At 35.6% G+C, this 13,237-nt stretch overlaps 1 protein-coding gene across 16 annotated transcripts in view; it reads right to left on the bottom strand.

Moving 5' to 3' along the window:
• The window catches only part of VPS13B (vacuolar protein sorting 13 homolog B), a 916,166-nt gene that overhangs the window by 248,640 nt on the left and 654,289 nt on the right, over positions 1-13,237 (bottom strand). Inside the window, exon 35 of one of the 16 annotated variants that reach the window (XM_054519212.2) lies at positions 5,238-12,892. The exons of the other annotated variants lie outside the window; for them this stretch is intronic. Coding sequence (XP_054375187.2) covers positions 12,749-12,892 — 144 coding nt within the window. The 3' untranslated portion in view covers positions 5,238-12,748. Of the gene's footprint in view, positions 1-5,237; positions 12,893-13,237 lie in introns of those variants that run through there. 16 annotated transcript variants of the gene reach the window in all.

Here is a 13,237-nt window from a genome sequence, read left to right as displayed (position 1 = left end):
TGGCTCTTTCTTTCAGTCTTTGTTTCCCACCTATGCACAGGTTCGCTGCACCTGTATCCCTTTATGGTTATAATGATACCATAGGGACAAATTGATAACTCAAATTTTGACATGCTAATGTACTCTTCATAAATATATTTTTAAAAGCTGCATAATATTTCATTTAGTATTAGGAACAATTTGTTCTACCATTCCCATATAACTGGATATTCAAGTTTTCAATTAGTGCTGACAAACACCTAGTAATATTTTCTCAGGACAGACAGGCTCCTAGAAGTGAAATTAGGCCAGGTGCAGTGATTCACACTTGTAATCCCAGCACTTTGGGAGGCTGAGGTGGGAAGACTGCTTGAGTCCAGGGGTTCGAGACCAGCCTGGGCAACATGACAAAACCTTATCTCTACAAAAAATATGAAGAATTAGCCAGGCCTGGTGGTGTGCCCCTGTGGTCCCAGCTATTTAGGAAGCTGATGGCTTGAGCCTGGGAGGTGGTGTTTGCAGTGAACCAAGATCATGCCACTGCACTCCAGCCTGGGTGACAGAGTGAGACCCTATCTCAAAAACAAAAACAAAAACAAAAACAAAAAAAATTTTTTAAAAGTGGAATTATTAGGCAAGTGGTACGAAAAAGTTTAAAGTTACTGAATATTGTCAAACATCTATCCAAAAAGGCTGCACTAAGTTACATTACTATCAGCAATAAAAAATGTCTCCCAAAGTACTGGGCAACTGGGTATTGCTTCTTCTTCTTCTTCTTCTTCTTCTTATTATTATTATTATTACTATTTTTAAAGAGAGAGTCTTGTTCTGTTGCCCAGGTTGGAGTGCAGTGGTGTGATCACAGCTCACTGCAGCCTACAACTCCTCAGTGGTGGCTCAAGGAAGCCTCCCATTTCAGCCTTCTGAGGAGCTAGGATTACAGGCATGCACCACCATGGCTGGCTTATTTTTACATTTTTTGTAGAAATGAGGTCTCATAGTGTAGCCCAACCTGGTCTCAAACTCCTGGCCTCAAGCAATCCTCCTACCTCAGCCTCCCAAACCTGCTTATTATTTTAAAAACTCCTTAATTTGATTGGTTTAAAAAAACCATATTTTCATATATAAGAAATTATATATATATGCAATAACATATATATAACAACTTATGTAAGAATAAATAATTCAAGAAAGTGAGGTAATCCTCATTAAAATTCTTTTAAGAATATTTCTTGTTAATTGGTTTTTATAGTTGTTGAGAAAGTCACATTGTTAGAGAAATCCAGCATTAGCTATTTGAAACAAAAAGGACTTGTTTCTGTCCTTTGAAGACACCATATTCTTTCAAACCATGCAGTCTATATTGTGCTCTTTCCTTTCTTGGAGTGCCCCTCTGAGCTTGCTGTAGCTGATGAACATTTAGTTATCCATCAAGATAAGTGACATTTGTCCAAGAACTGTTCTCTCACTCTTTTCCTTCTTGGTGATCTTAGTAGTTCGCTTATACTTCTATTATATGATATATTTTACTAAAATGTTTTGTGGTGACAGTATCAGACAGCGTTAAGACAACATAGAGGCTTTGGAGTCACACAGATGTGGGATCAAGTCCAACACTCTCTAATTGTATGACTCTGAACAAATTACAAATCTAAGGCTATATAATATCATTTGTAAAATGAGGATAATAACTCCTACCTCAGAGAGTTACTGCAATGACTGAATGAACAGCACAGTGCCTGCCTTATAGTAAATACCCAACAATGGGCAGCTGTCATGTGTTTGTCTCTTTTACCAAGTGAAGAACTGTTAGAGGGAGTGGAGTATACAATTCTGCTTCTATATATCACTAAAGAGCAGGGCAGTGCCTAGCACACTGAAGAGAATCCACGAATGTTTGATATGTTTACCTTTGATACAACATTAAATGAAAAAATTGCCCAGCAGACTAGAGTTACATGATTGTTACGATATAAAGAAATGTAAATGGAGAATTCTCAATATTGTACTCCTTAAGGTCTTTCCCAGACATATTCATTCATAGTGTCTTTCCTGATCTGCATACTCTACCTTGTGGGCTGATCATACTTAAAAGAATCCTATCTCTTCTGTCTGTGTCCTCATATTGGGACATTAATACCTAACTCATAGGGTTGCTGCAGCATAAAATTAATTAACATATTGAACAAACACAGCAGGCACTCTAAAAAGGGTAAGTTAAAAAATTCACCTTCTTTGTGAAGACTTCAGCAACCCTTCCAGGTGGTGCTAGTCCTTCCCACTGCTATGCTTGTATAACAAACTAATATTATAGCACTTTTCACACTATATTCTGTCTCAGGGATTGTGAGCAATTGAAGAAAAATACCACCGAGTACGTTTATTATTTGCCAGACACTGTTAGCACATTCCATAAGCTAACATTATAATTCTTTGAGGAGGAGTACTATTATCTCCATTTTACAGCTGAGAAAATTGAGGTTTATAGAGATTGATCAATAGTTCCAAGGTCAGACAGCTAGCAGGCTTCGGGTAAGAGGAAACATCATGTTAGTTTTCCTAGAACATACTATAGTGCCTATCACATAATAAAGCTTAATAATTGTGTGCTGATCGAATAAATGTATGAACATATTTAAAAATTCAGTAAGATACAGATAATTGTTATCAAAATAACAGTTTAATTTCAGTTATCCTTATTATGAAAATTTCAAATAAACCTCCAAATCTATTATCAACTAGGAATTCTCAAATAACATGTGAAAAGTGATGAAATCAAGTACTTAAGTAGTCAAATGTGAAATCAAGCATATTTTGAGGCATTACAAACTAAATATCTAAATACAGTATAACTAAAAAATCCTTTAGGTTGAGTTCCATGGCAAACTCCAATCAAGAACTCAAGCTTTATAAGCTATTTTCATTCTCTGAATCAGGAAAGTCAACCACAATTAACTAAATGAAACTATAGTTTCTATGCATAGAGCATTTTTTACTTCTGATTTACAGATTTATACTTAAAATCTACTCTCTCCCTCTTTCAAGTGGATTAAGTGTTCCCATAGGTGTTAACATAAAACAACAAACCACCTGTAGAGAAAGGTAAAGAAATTTAGCATCCAGCCTATATTATGTGCTGAGACTGCTACATTAGTCTCCAGCAAATGTCAAGTGGTGTGATCTTGAGATATAAATAAACAGCAGTGGCAGGATGACAGCTATCAGCTCAGGTCACAAAGGTTACTGAACAGAAGTCAGATGGTAACTAATTCTAATCACTACTGAGCAGAATGGAATTTGAACCAATGACCTAGAGATGAAAGACGCTGACTTTCATTGGAAGGAAAAGAAAAAGTACAACTTACCCAGTACTAGAAAACGAAATTCCTAAAACTGGATTAAAAGCCAGGATTTCCTCCATTTTTTTAAGCCTCTAAACTATCTGTAGCACTGAAGTAAACAAGCTGATGATTTTGAGACAGATTTAAAAATCCACTGGTTTGTCACCCGTCCACTGCAGATTTACTACATTGAAGGGTATCTGGTCCACTATTAAGAAAAGTTTTATAATTAATTATGTGTGCTGGGCCCTAAACTTGAGCATCAATTTACTATTCCTTTGTGGAAAACGAAGAGTTCACAATATAATAACTCTGAAAGTAACTTGTGCTTTATTATTGTCCAAGGGGTCTAATAATTTAAGTTGTCAAAAATAGCAGTATCTGCTTGCTGTTGGTGCAGCAGAAACATATATCTCTGGGCAGTGCTGTTACATCAGCTCTCCCACTCTTTACCTAACTTATTTAAGATGAACAATAAAAGTTTTCTTTAATTAGCTACTGGTGTGCATTAACATGATCATGATTAAGCCATAAAAACCAACTGTACATTACTTCGGTCCTCTGTTCCATATGTTTTGAATTATTCTGTTTGAAAATGTACTTTGTGTCCCTTTCAAAAGTTCGACCTTCTGCTTTCAGAGAATTAAATGCATATTACTGTATTGAAGAAGATAATGTTTCAGACCTCCAGGCATATATTAAACACACTGGCAGCACTTGAGACAAAATGCTTTACTTATTAGATACTTCCTATTCTAAACAGTGTCATCAAAGGCTAAAAACAAAATCCATATAAAAGCTGCACAATGCTTCCACACAGAACCTGTGCCAAAATCCCTGTACTTTCCAACTAATGAGGAAAGGATGTGTACTCTTAACATATGAATGTAAGATTTTCCAAGCATTCACTTTAGGAAACTGGGATATTGATTCCATATGGGTTATGTTAAATGGAACTGTATTGGTGAAATAACCTTTAAGATATCTGGCATGATAATGATAATTAAACAATATTCAAAAGACTAAAACAAAAGGGAATTTAGTTCCACAATGGCTAATTAAAATAAAATGAAAAAATACAGCATGCCATCTATCAAGATAAATTGTTATTGTTTAAGAACTATTTAAATGCTGTTAAAATATACTTTTAGATAAAATCTGAGAGAGCTGGAAAAATATTTGTGGCTTAAAAATGGATAGTTTGGTGAAGAAAAAAGTATAGGACTCTGAAATTTTATGCAGAGATAACAGCTTTAAAGCCTTGAGCACAACCAGATGGTACTTAAATCAGTGGAATTCTACAGTTTCACTATCAACGGGTTTCAATATGAGACAGTTTTCAATAGCTAGGAAAACATGTCAAGTTGATAGTTTACTTCTTAGACCATTTCAGCGCATTTTCCCATCCTTTCACAGCTGTATATGGTACAGATACTAGCCACCATGGAGAAGGTGCTGAAAGTTGTACCGGTAGCTAACGAACTGTAGCTAATTCCTCTTTTCAATGTATTAAGATAGGTAAGTTTACTAGCTCACTCTGGGGTTTGGTTAAGAGCCATAGTGTCTCAGGAGTGGCAAATAAAACCACATTTGAATAATGCAACAATACCAACGAATGCATTAAACTAATTTCGGGTTACATTAATTAGATGTTCTCCAGTAGCATTTTGGGGAAGCCTGATTGAAACTTCTTGTTCAGCCATATCAACATTTTTATGAACATATTCAAATGTCAGCTCATTAATAAAAATGTTGCAAAGAAATGGATGCTTAAAATTTTAAAGAAAAACCTGTGGAAACCAACCTTTTGAGAATTATTAAGGACCAAAACAAACACAATTTTTGTTTTGATGGCTGACAAGAAAAGGAAATTCAGCATCTATTCCAGGATTTTAATTAAAATTATGTCTTTTAATCTTTTTGTCTTTGTAAGAAAACTTACTGTATACCAAACATATGCATATCCAAAATTTCGTCTAACTTCCTATCATAATTATGGTTATATAATAGCCATGCTGAAGTAATATTTCCAACTGGCAACAGTCATACTTTTTCCTTGATCAAAATATATTTTGCCAATTATGAGATTATATTTCATATCTTATAAATTATAAAAAATGTAAAACCACAGAATCAAAGTGACAATCTATAACTGTGATCTTTGTCCTAATTTTACTGCCCTTGCTATAATGTAGTAGTATTTTCCAAAAAGTTAACATCTTATCTAACAAATACAGTAAAAAAAGTTATAGTATTTTAATGGTTTCACATACTGAGATTACAAAGGAGAATTTTTACAAACTTGAAAAAGTTATGCACCTCATTGTGTAAACATTTGCAAACATACTTCTAGCTCTATGCTTTAGAAGTTTGTGGGATGAGGTAGGGTGGAGTGGTTGGGAGAGGCTGTCGCATACTTTTAACACAGAGATAATCTACACTGGAAGCTTTATATAAATAGAAAATTGTATTAATTTAATCTAGACAACAATAAGAATATATTTTTAAGTCTCAAAATTTCAGTGATGTCCATATTATGGTTCATAAACCTTTATCATTTTATTAACGAATTACCATCTCAACTCAGTGATGTGCTAGATGAAATTTATCTTAGCAAGCACATTAAACAAAAACACATCAAAAAGAATTGACTTCAATATGAAATGTCTCCTTTAGTGTCACCAATTAATGTTATTTTTAATGAAAAAACAAACAAACTTGAACAAGCACTGTATGCACTAGCTTACTACAGATACCCAGAGCTAGAAAACAAGGGCTTTTTATCTTTTATTTCTCTAAAACTAAATGCTATACAAGATCTCAAATAATATAATTGTTCCCAGTTGAATGGCAAAAAAGTTTTTCACAATACTGCAGTAATTATGCAAAAGAGCAGAACTAATGATACCCATCACTGCTTAACAGACAGAATGATAAAGAGTACTATAGTTTCAAGTTTTCCCTTTCATGAAGTTACTTTTCCGGCTCTTTGAAGTAACAGTATGAGGCCACTACTGCCTGCTAAGTGCTAACTGCAATAAAAGCAGCATGCAGATAGTTCAGTCAAGGTTGTGTTTTACTGCAGTCTGTGTTTGGTCTATTGTTTTAATTTAAGTTGTAAATTATGAAAAGGAACTAAGACTAGTGCTAAACTGACTATAACACTTAGATCATTATCAGTGCCTATTTCAATATGATTAACTAAAAAGAAAAGTATATGTATCCACCTACCAACATGGGCACATAGGTAAGTTCAAAACCTTCCTATTGAGATTTTATCTGCAGTGTTGACCTGTAGACTTTTGTGTCTGTTTGTCCCTTTATACATATATGATTTCACAGCATAAGCTTATTTTCAGGGGCTTCTAAGTTCATGAAAAAAAAAATTAGTTCCAGGCAAAACTTTGCATATAGTTTAACTCAAAAACAGTTCTCATTCTCTGTTCCTTTCTTTCTCTATGTTGCTCACATATATAGTGAATAGGAATAGGTTGGTCATTTTTGTTCAAGGAGACTGTATCTAATTGATTTATACTAGGCTCTGAGTTTAAGTTTGACTTGTTTGCTTTTTGTAATGAATTCAGTTAAAACTCACACACACACACACACACACATACACACACACACACACACACCTGACACATTCCGGCAACTTCGACCTTAATCAAAACAGATGCCTCTACATAAGAAACAACAACCTGCTTTGAAATGGCCATGATGTTAATTCTTACAAAGTGGCTACTGTGTGTACAGGGTAACTTACTCTTCAGACTGATGAAATCCAAGGTTCATTCCACTGATGTCAATGTGGAAACCATTTTGCCCCATAGCTGCTTAAAGATTTTCAATAGGATTAAATCAGTTGCAAGTCCTCATTATATTACGGTTTACAATTGTGTCTGAGTTGGAGTCTGTTTTTCATAGAATTTGACTCAGAGACTGACTTAGATTTGCTCCTTGGAGCTAGTCTGATTTTACCAGAAACAACTGTATCACATCAGCCACTCTCATAAACTTGCTTTAAGATTCAATCAGCCCTGACCCTGAAGCAGATGAAAGTTTACCGAGCCTATACGAAAGTCACAGAAAAGTTTGCATTTAGTTTCTGCAGCAATATAGAAGTAGATTGTACTTATTAACTATTCCAGTGGGCCTCTGTCTTGCAAATATGAATGTAATTTTTTGATAAGAAAACTATAGTTGAACTTGGAGAAATTTCTATTGATAAAATACATATAAATCCTTATTTGATTACTTTATCCCCTAAATCATACATATCCCTTTAAAGAAATTATGCAGGACTTATGGAAATGAAGCAAGAAAAAGACATGCTTTTAAAACTAATTTACCCCCAATATTCAGTACAAGTTGAAAAAGTGATGAAAATGGCCAAGCAATTAACTTCATCCAGTAGCTGGTTTTCATTGCCAGACAGAAATATTTGACTTGATTTTCATTACTACTTATTCTATTTAATTTAAAAAACCTGGTGTAATTAATGCTAGATTCTCTTCAAAGTAAACCCAAGTCTCAATATTCTCTACTACCTAACTAATTTTATGGAAATCCACCAAGACCCAACAGAATGGAAGGTCATTCGCAAACTTGTATTAGCCACCCTTTACTTCGTATAGATCATATTCAAACTGAACTAAAGCCATATATTGATTCTCTCTCTCTGTCATATGTTATCAATACCTTAAAAAGTAATGATGCAACAGACTTGAAATGCAATGGCTAAGATGTTAGAGAGAAATATTTGTTTATGCCCTGCAGCCAATTCTTCTTTTCCATTACAAATACTTTGTTCTTCTCTGCTACTCCATAAAAATAATCACTACACCAAAATGACCTTCCACACAAATGCTTTGATCATAACCTCTCCCTTCAATCCTTGGAAATTCAAAGTATTCTCTAAATCAGGTAAAAATTCCTAACAATATCTCTGGTCAGCTAGCCCCATAGCACCAGTAAATTTTAATATGCTGATATGTCACAAGTCATTCTTGCTGTTCTAAGGAAGCAACTTTCTGTACATTAATGAAGGTAATCTAATCTATACATTAAGCTTGGATATTTTTGGTCATATGGAACTGCTTGAATAAAGTTTAAAGGTTAGAAAGAAGACATTCTTCCTCTCAAATATCAAGCATCATCTTTTCAAACATTAAAGTAGTAATCCAGTCTGCAAACTCCTAAGAAAACTTTCTTTAAAAACTATGAGTTAAAAAAGTAAAAGTAAATTTTAATCATACCTGGTGTATGATTACCAGCTGATCTTATTAGGATGTCTTTTAAGGCTAAATTTTAGAATATCACATTCACAATGGTATTACCAAATTAGCACCATTAAAGAGTGTTCTTAGACTTTAAAACTTTCTGACATTTCTCTAGTCAAGAAATAAAGTTTCTACTTTTTCTTACATTAGGATAATATCATTTGGTTAATAATATTACCAAATAATATTGTGCTGCTGGGCTGCTGGGCTTTAGCTAGAATAATTTATTGGGATAAAATATTTCCCAAGCTTCTTGAAGATAGAGCTAATGTCAAAACTAATTAGCAAAATGTGAAATAAAATTTAATTTCACATTACTCATTCATTCATCAAATTGCTATTGAGCATCTACTATGTTCTAGGCACTAGCTAGGGATATAGAAAAAACAAAGCTTTTATCTTCATGAAGTTTACATTCTAGGGGGACGCCAGCCAATAAAATACATATATGTATATATAAAACACACACCCACACACACACCATATTTGCTGATAGACTGGATGTTTAGTATTATGAGAGAAAGACAGGAGTCAGGAAGGATTTTGAGGTTTTTTTAGTCAGAGCAACTGCAAGAATGGAAAAAAATGATTTTCCAGATGATTACAAGCAGCTTTCCAACCTGTCTATGTGTTATGCCAAAGCTTTTACAATTTGCTTTTCCAAACTTTGCCTGTTTTGCTAAGAGTCATAAATGACCACAGTGATATTCCCATACGGGCATGACACTCACGACTGTACCCAATTTTAAAGGAATCTCTAGTTCAATTATGTTGTCTTCCTAGTTCCTCCCACAAGCCAAACCATTAATCAGCCGAGAACCATTCAAAGGAAGGCTATGATTAGAGACAATGTTCTAGGGTTGGACATAGTCCTCATTATAGACAAACATTTGGCAATCAGAGAAATGGGGCTAAGACATGCAGTCATACCATGATTCCCAGAAAAACCAATTGAATGAGACACAAATTCTTGGGAAGAAATTTTGGACCTGGAACAACAAGACAGACAGAAGATTTTTGAGACAAATTGGAGAAGGGGAAAAGAAGAGTGGCCTGGCCTCTTATAATACCTCTGTATTTCTAATTGCTACTAAGCATTTGGATGCCCCATTATCAACATCACAAACAACATATCTAATGCATCATAACATTTTTAATGTCTTTTACCAAAAATATCACCTATCCATCTTACTTTTTATTTTTTTCTTCTCAAAAGCTCAACTATTAAATATACTTTCGTGGCCCCCATCAAATACTATTGGTCATTCCTTCATTTCACTAATTACTCTTGCTGTTTCCTTTTTACTTTCTCACTGACCTTTTCCACTATCTAAAGGCCACATGCAAGAGCTCCTTAGTTAATTTCTTTCACAGGTCTCTCCCATTCCTAATATATCCCATATAGCACTGCCAGATTACTCTTCTCAAAACACTTTCAATATTTACTTATAAACAGTTGTCCAATGAGAATGTAAGGTCCATGAAAACAGAATTTGAGAGTATTTTTTTCCCCCTACATTATCACCTAGCACCTAGAACAGTTCATTGGTAAGCAGTAGGTGCTCAATAAATCTTTACGGAAGGAAGGAAAGAAGGAGGGAAGGAGGGAGGGACAAATGAAGGGAATCATTTGCAAGGTGCTCATTAGATTCCTGCGTAGGGGAGTAGATAAAAGGATGAGTTAAAATTGGAGCCTACCTTCTAGGTTAGAGATGTACTCATTTACTAAAGATGCCTTCTGGACATACCTAAACCAGGACAGAAAGAAGCCAGGATTTGGACTTGTTGAAATGGCAGTAGAGACAATGAGGCTGAGGGAAACACATAAAAAAGACACAAAAGATGAAAAAAGAGCATAGCTGTAAGGAAAAGGTAAGTGTATGGAAAAGAAAATGTCCCATTTGGCTCAAATAAAAGGTTTATTAATCAGAACAACAGAAGATGTGGTTGAAAAGGCAGGATAAAGCAAGACTCTGGGTGGCAGGTTAAGAGAATTGCATTTCTCATTTTAGGCCTGTCTTCAAAACAGTGCCTCTTGAGCACCTGAATCAGAATCATTTAGGGCACTTGTTTAAATAGAGATTCTCAGGCACCATGTCATAAGCATGTGACCTGAAGGTGGGACTTAGTGATCTGCACCTACAATGAACTCCCAGTAATTCTTATGCACGTTAATGTTTCAGAAACACTGCTATGCACAATGGAGAACTCTAAGAACTTTTCAAGCAAGTCAGTGACAAAAGGATGTTTGAGAAAAATTAATGCGATAAAAATGTGCAGAGGGGAGTAGGGGACTAGAGACTGCAGGTAGCAACACCAGTTGGAAAGCAATCAACTAGATGACAATTATGGGAATCTGAAATAAGGCAATATATAAAGTAGTAGGCTTCAGGTGAATTAGAGAAATCTTATTTGATTACTCCACCTCAGAATCTGGACAAGGCAGATTACTGTTTACTAAATAATTTTAACCAGTATGCTGGGGCCTCCTCTTTAACCCACACCTCACTGCTCCTCTATTCAAAGTCTCCATTCTGGAACTTCACATTCACCTTCCTACGTCCAAATCCTCACTTGTGCTGTTCTTCCAGCCTAGAATGCCCTCCCTCATAAGAGTCCATTTTCCTCTGAGAAGCCTTCTCTTTATGAGCCCACTGTAACTGCTTTCTTCCCTACAATGCTGTAGAACAAACTGTCTCTATCACTTATCTAGCACTTAGTATATATACTGCAATTTTCTTTAAATCCTTACACTCTATATTGTAAGCTTCTTGAGTCCAAGAGCATGTTATATCCACTTCTGTAAATCTTGGGCACAATGCACATAAATGTGGTAAGGTAAGTATCTGTAGATGGCAGTGATGATGGTGATTAAGATGATAACAATGCTAACCTAATTAGTTGATTCCCTGATATTCTTTGAAGCAACAATGCCAACATATAGATAACACTTATCGGATGCATAGTATGTGCCAGGAACTTTTCTATGTGCACCACATACATCAACTCATTTAATCCTCAGAACAACTCTAATAAAGAAGTTTCCATTATTATCCCCATTTTAAGGCAAAAAAATTGAGGCCCAGAGAATTTAAGCAACTTGCTCAAAATCATATAGCTAGGCTGGGCATAGTGGCTCATGCCTATAATACCAGACCTTTGGGAGGCTGAGATGGGAGGACTTCTTGAGCCAGGAGTTTGAGATCAGCCTGTACAACATAGCATGATTCCGTCACTACAAAAAATAAAAAAAAAATAGCTGGCATGGAGATGCATGCTTGTAATCCCAGCTACTTGGGAGGACAGCTTGAGCTTAGGAGTCTGAGGCTGCAGTGAACCACGATCACGCCACTGCACTCCAGCCTAGGTGACAAAGCGAGATCCTGTCTGCCCACTTAAAAAAAAAACAAAAAACACATAGCTAGTAAATGGTGAAACTGGAATTTGAACACTGGCAATATAACTCTGGAGTTCATTTTAAAATCACATCCTACATAGTTTGTCTCGGAACCTTATTTCTTTCATAGCTCTTAACCATGAGTCAAAAATCTTTAAAGTTTTTGTTGTTGTGGTTGTCCATATGTTTCCTTACTAGATGGCAATATCCTTAATTGTAGGGACTAATTAATCTTGTCCACTGCTACATATGTAGTGTTGGGCACATAGTAGATGCTTCATAAATATTTGTTTTTTAAAATGAATGAAAACATAAGGAAAAGGGAACAGGAAGCAGGAGTAGAGGAGTGAAGCAACACATACCATTATGAATACCTAAGGGAGCTAGGGAGATTTTTTTTTTTTTCTGCAGATTTCTGACAGATGGCTTTCCAGAGAAAGCTCTTCATCAATACATTAATGTACTTTAAAATGCTGAAAGGAAAAATCCATTTGCAAGGTGCTGGAACCAGGTGTCTCTATTTTAGCAAATCACTGAATTCAAGAACAGGAAGTAGGGCTTGGAGATAGAGCACTGCACTAGGGAGCTAAAGACCTGGCTGAGTTCCACAGTTTCTACTAAGTCACACCTGTGTGCAGCTATGTGGGAAAAAACTGACTGTTCACAGCTTTCCTTTAATCGACACGGAGTTAAAATGGAGTAATCTAGGCCAAGTTCATATTCTCAATTCAATGCATCAGAATCATGACCTGTTAGAGCTGGAGGAGGTTCTGGATCTCATTGTTTCCAGAGATTTTCAAACTACTTTTCTGCCACAGTACACTTTCTTCAAAGAACATCTTATGGGTTAATGGAACAGTGGTTGAGGGGTGCGTAGGAGAGAGGGGATGCACAATCTGTAAAACATATAAAAGCAAAGTTGCCACAGAATGACTGTATAATGCATATGTGTGCATGTAATTTGAGGGCAACAAAGCCCATGCTACAGGTCAACTGCCCCTTGATGTAATTTTTAAATTAGTATTATTTTTGATTGACAAATAACTATACAGTGTGACGTTTTGATATTTGTACAAAATGTGGCATAATTAGGTTGGGCACAGTGGCTCACACCTGTAATCCCAGTACTTGGGGAGGCTAAGGCAGGCAGATCACATGAGGTCAGGAGTTCAAGACCAGCCTGGCCAACATGGTGAAACCCCATCTCCACCAAAAATACAAAAATTAGCTGGGCGTGGTGG

This window comes from Pongo abelii, chromosome 7 (genome assembly GCF_028885655.2).
Source record: "Pongo abelii isolate AG06213 chromosome 7, NHGRI_mPonAbe1-v2.0_pri, whole genome shotgun sequence".
In the NCBI taxonomy this organism is placed as follows: domain Eukaryota; kingdom Metazoa; phylum Chordata; class Mammalia; order Primates; family Hominidae; genus Pongo; species Pongo abelii.
Note: the sequence above shows the minus strand (reverse complement) of the source record. Positions and strands in the feature narration are given on the sequence as shown.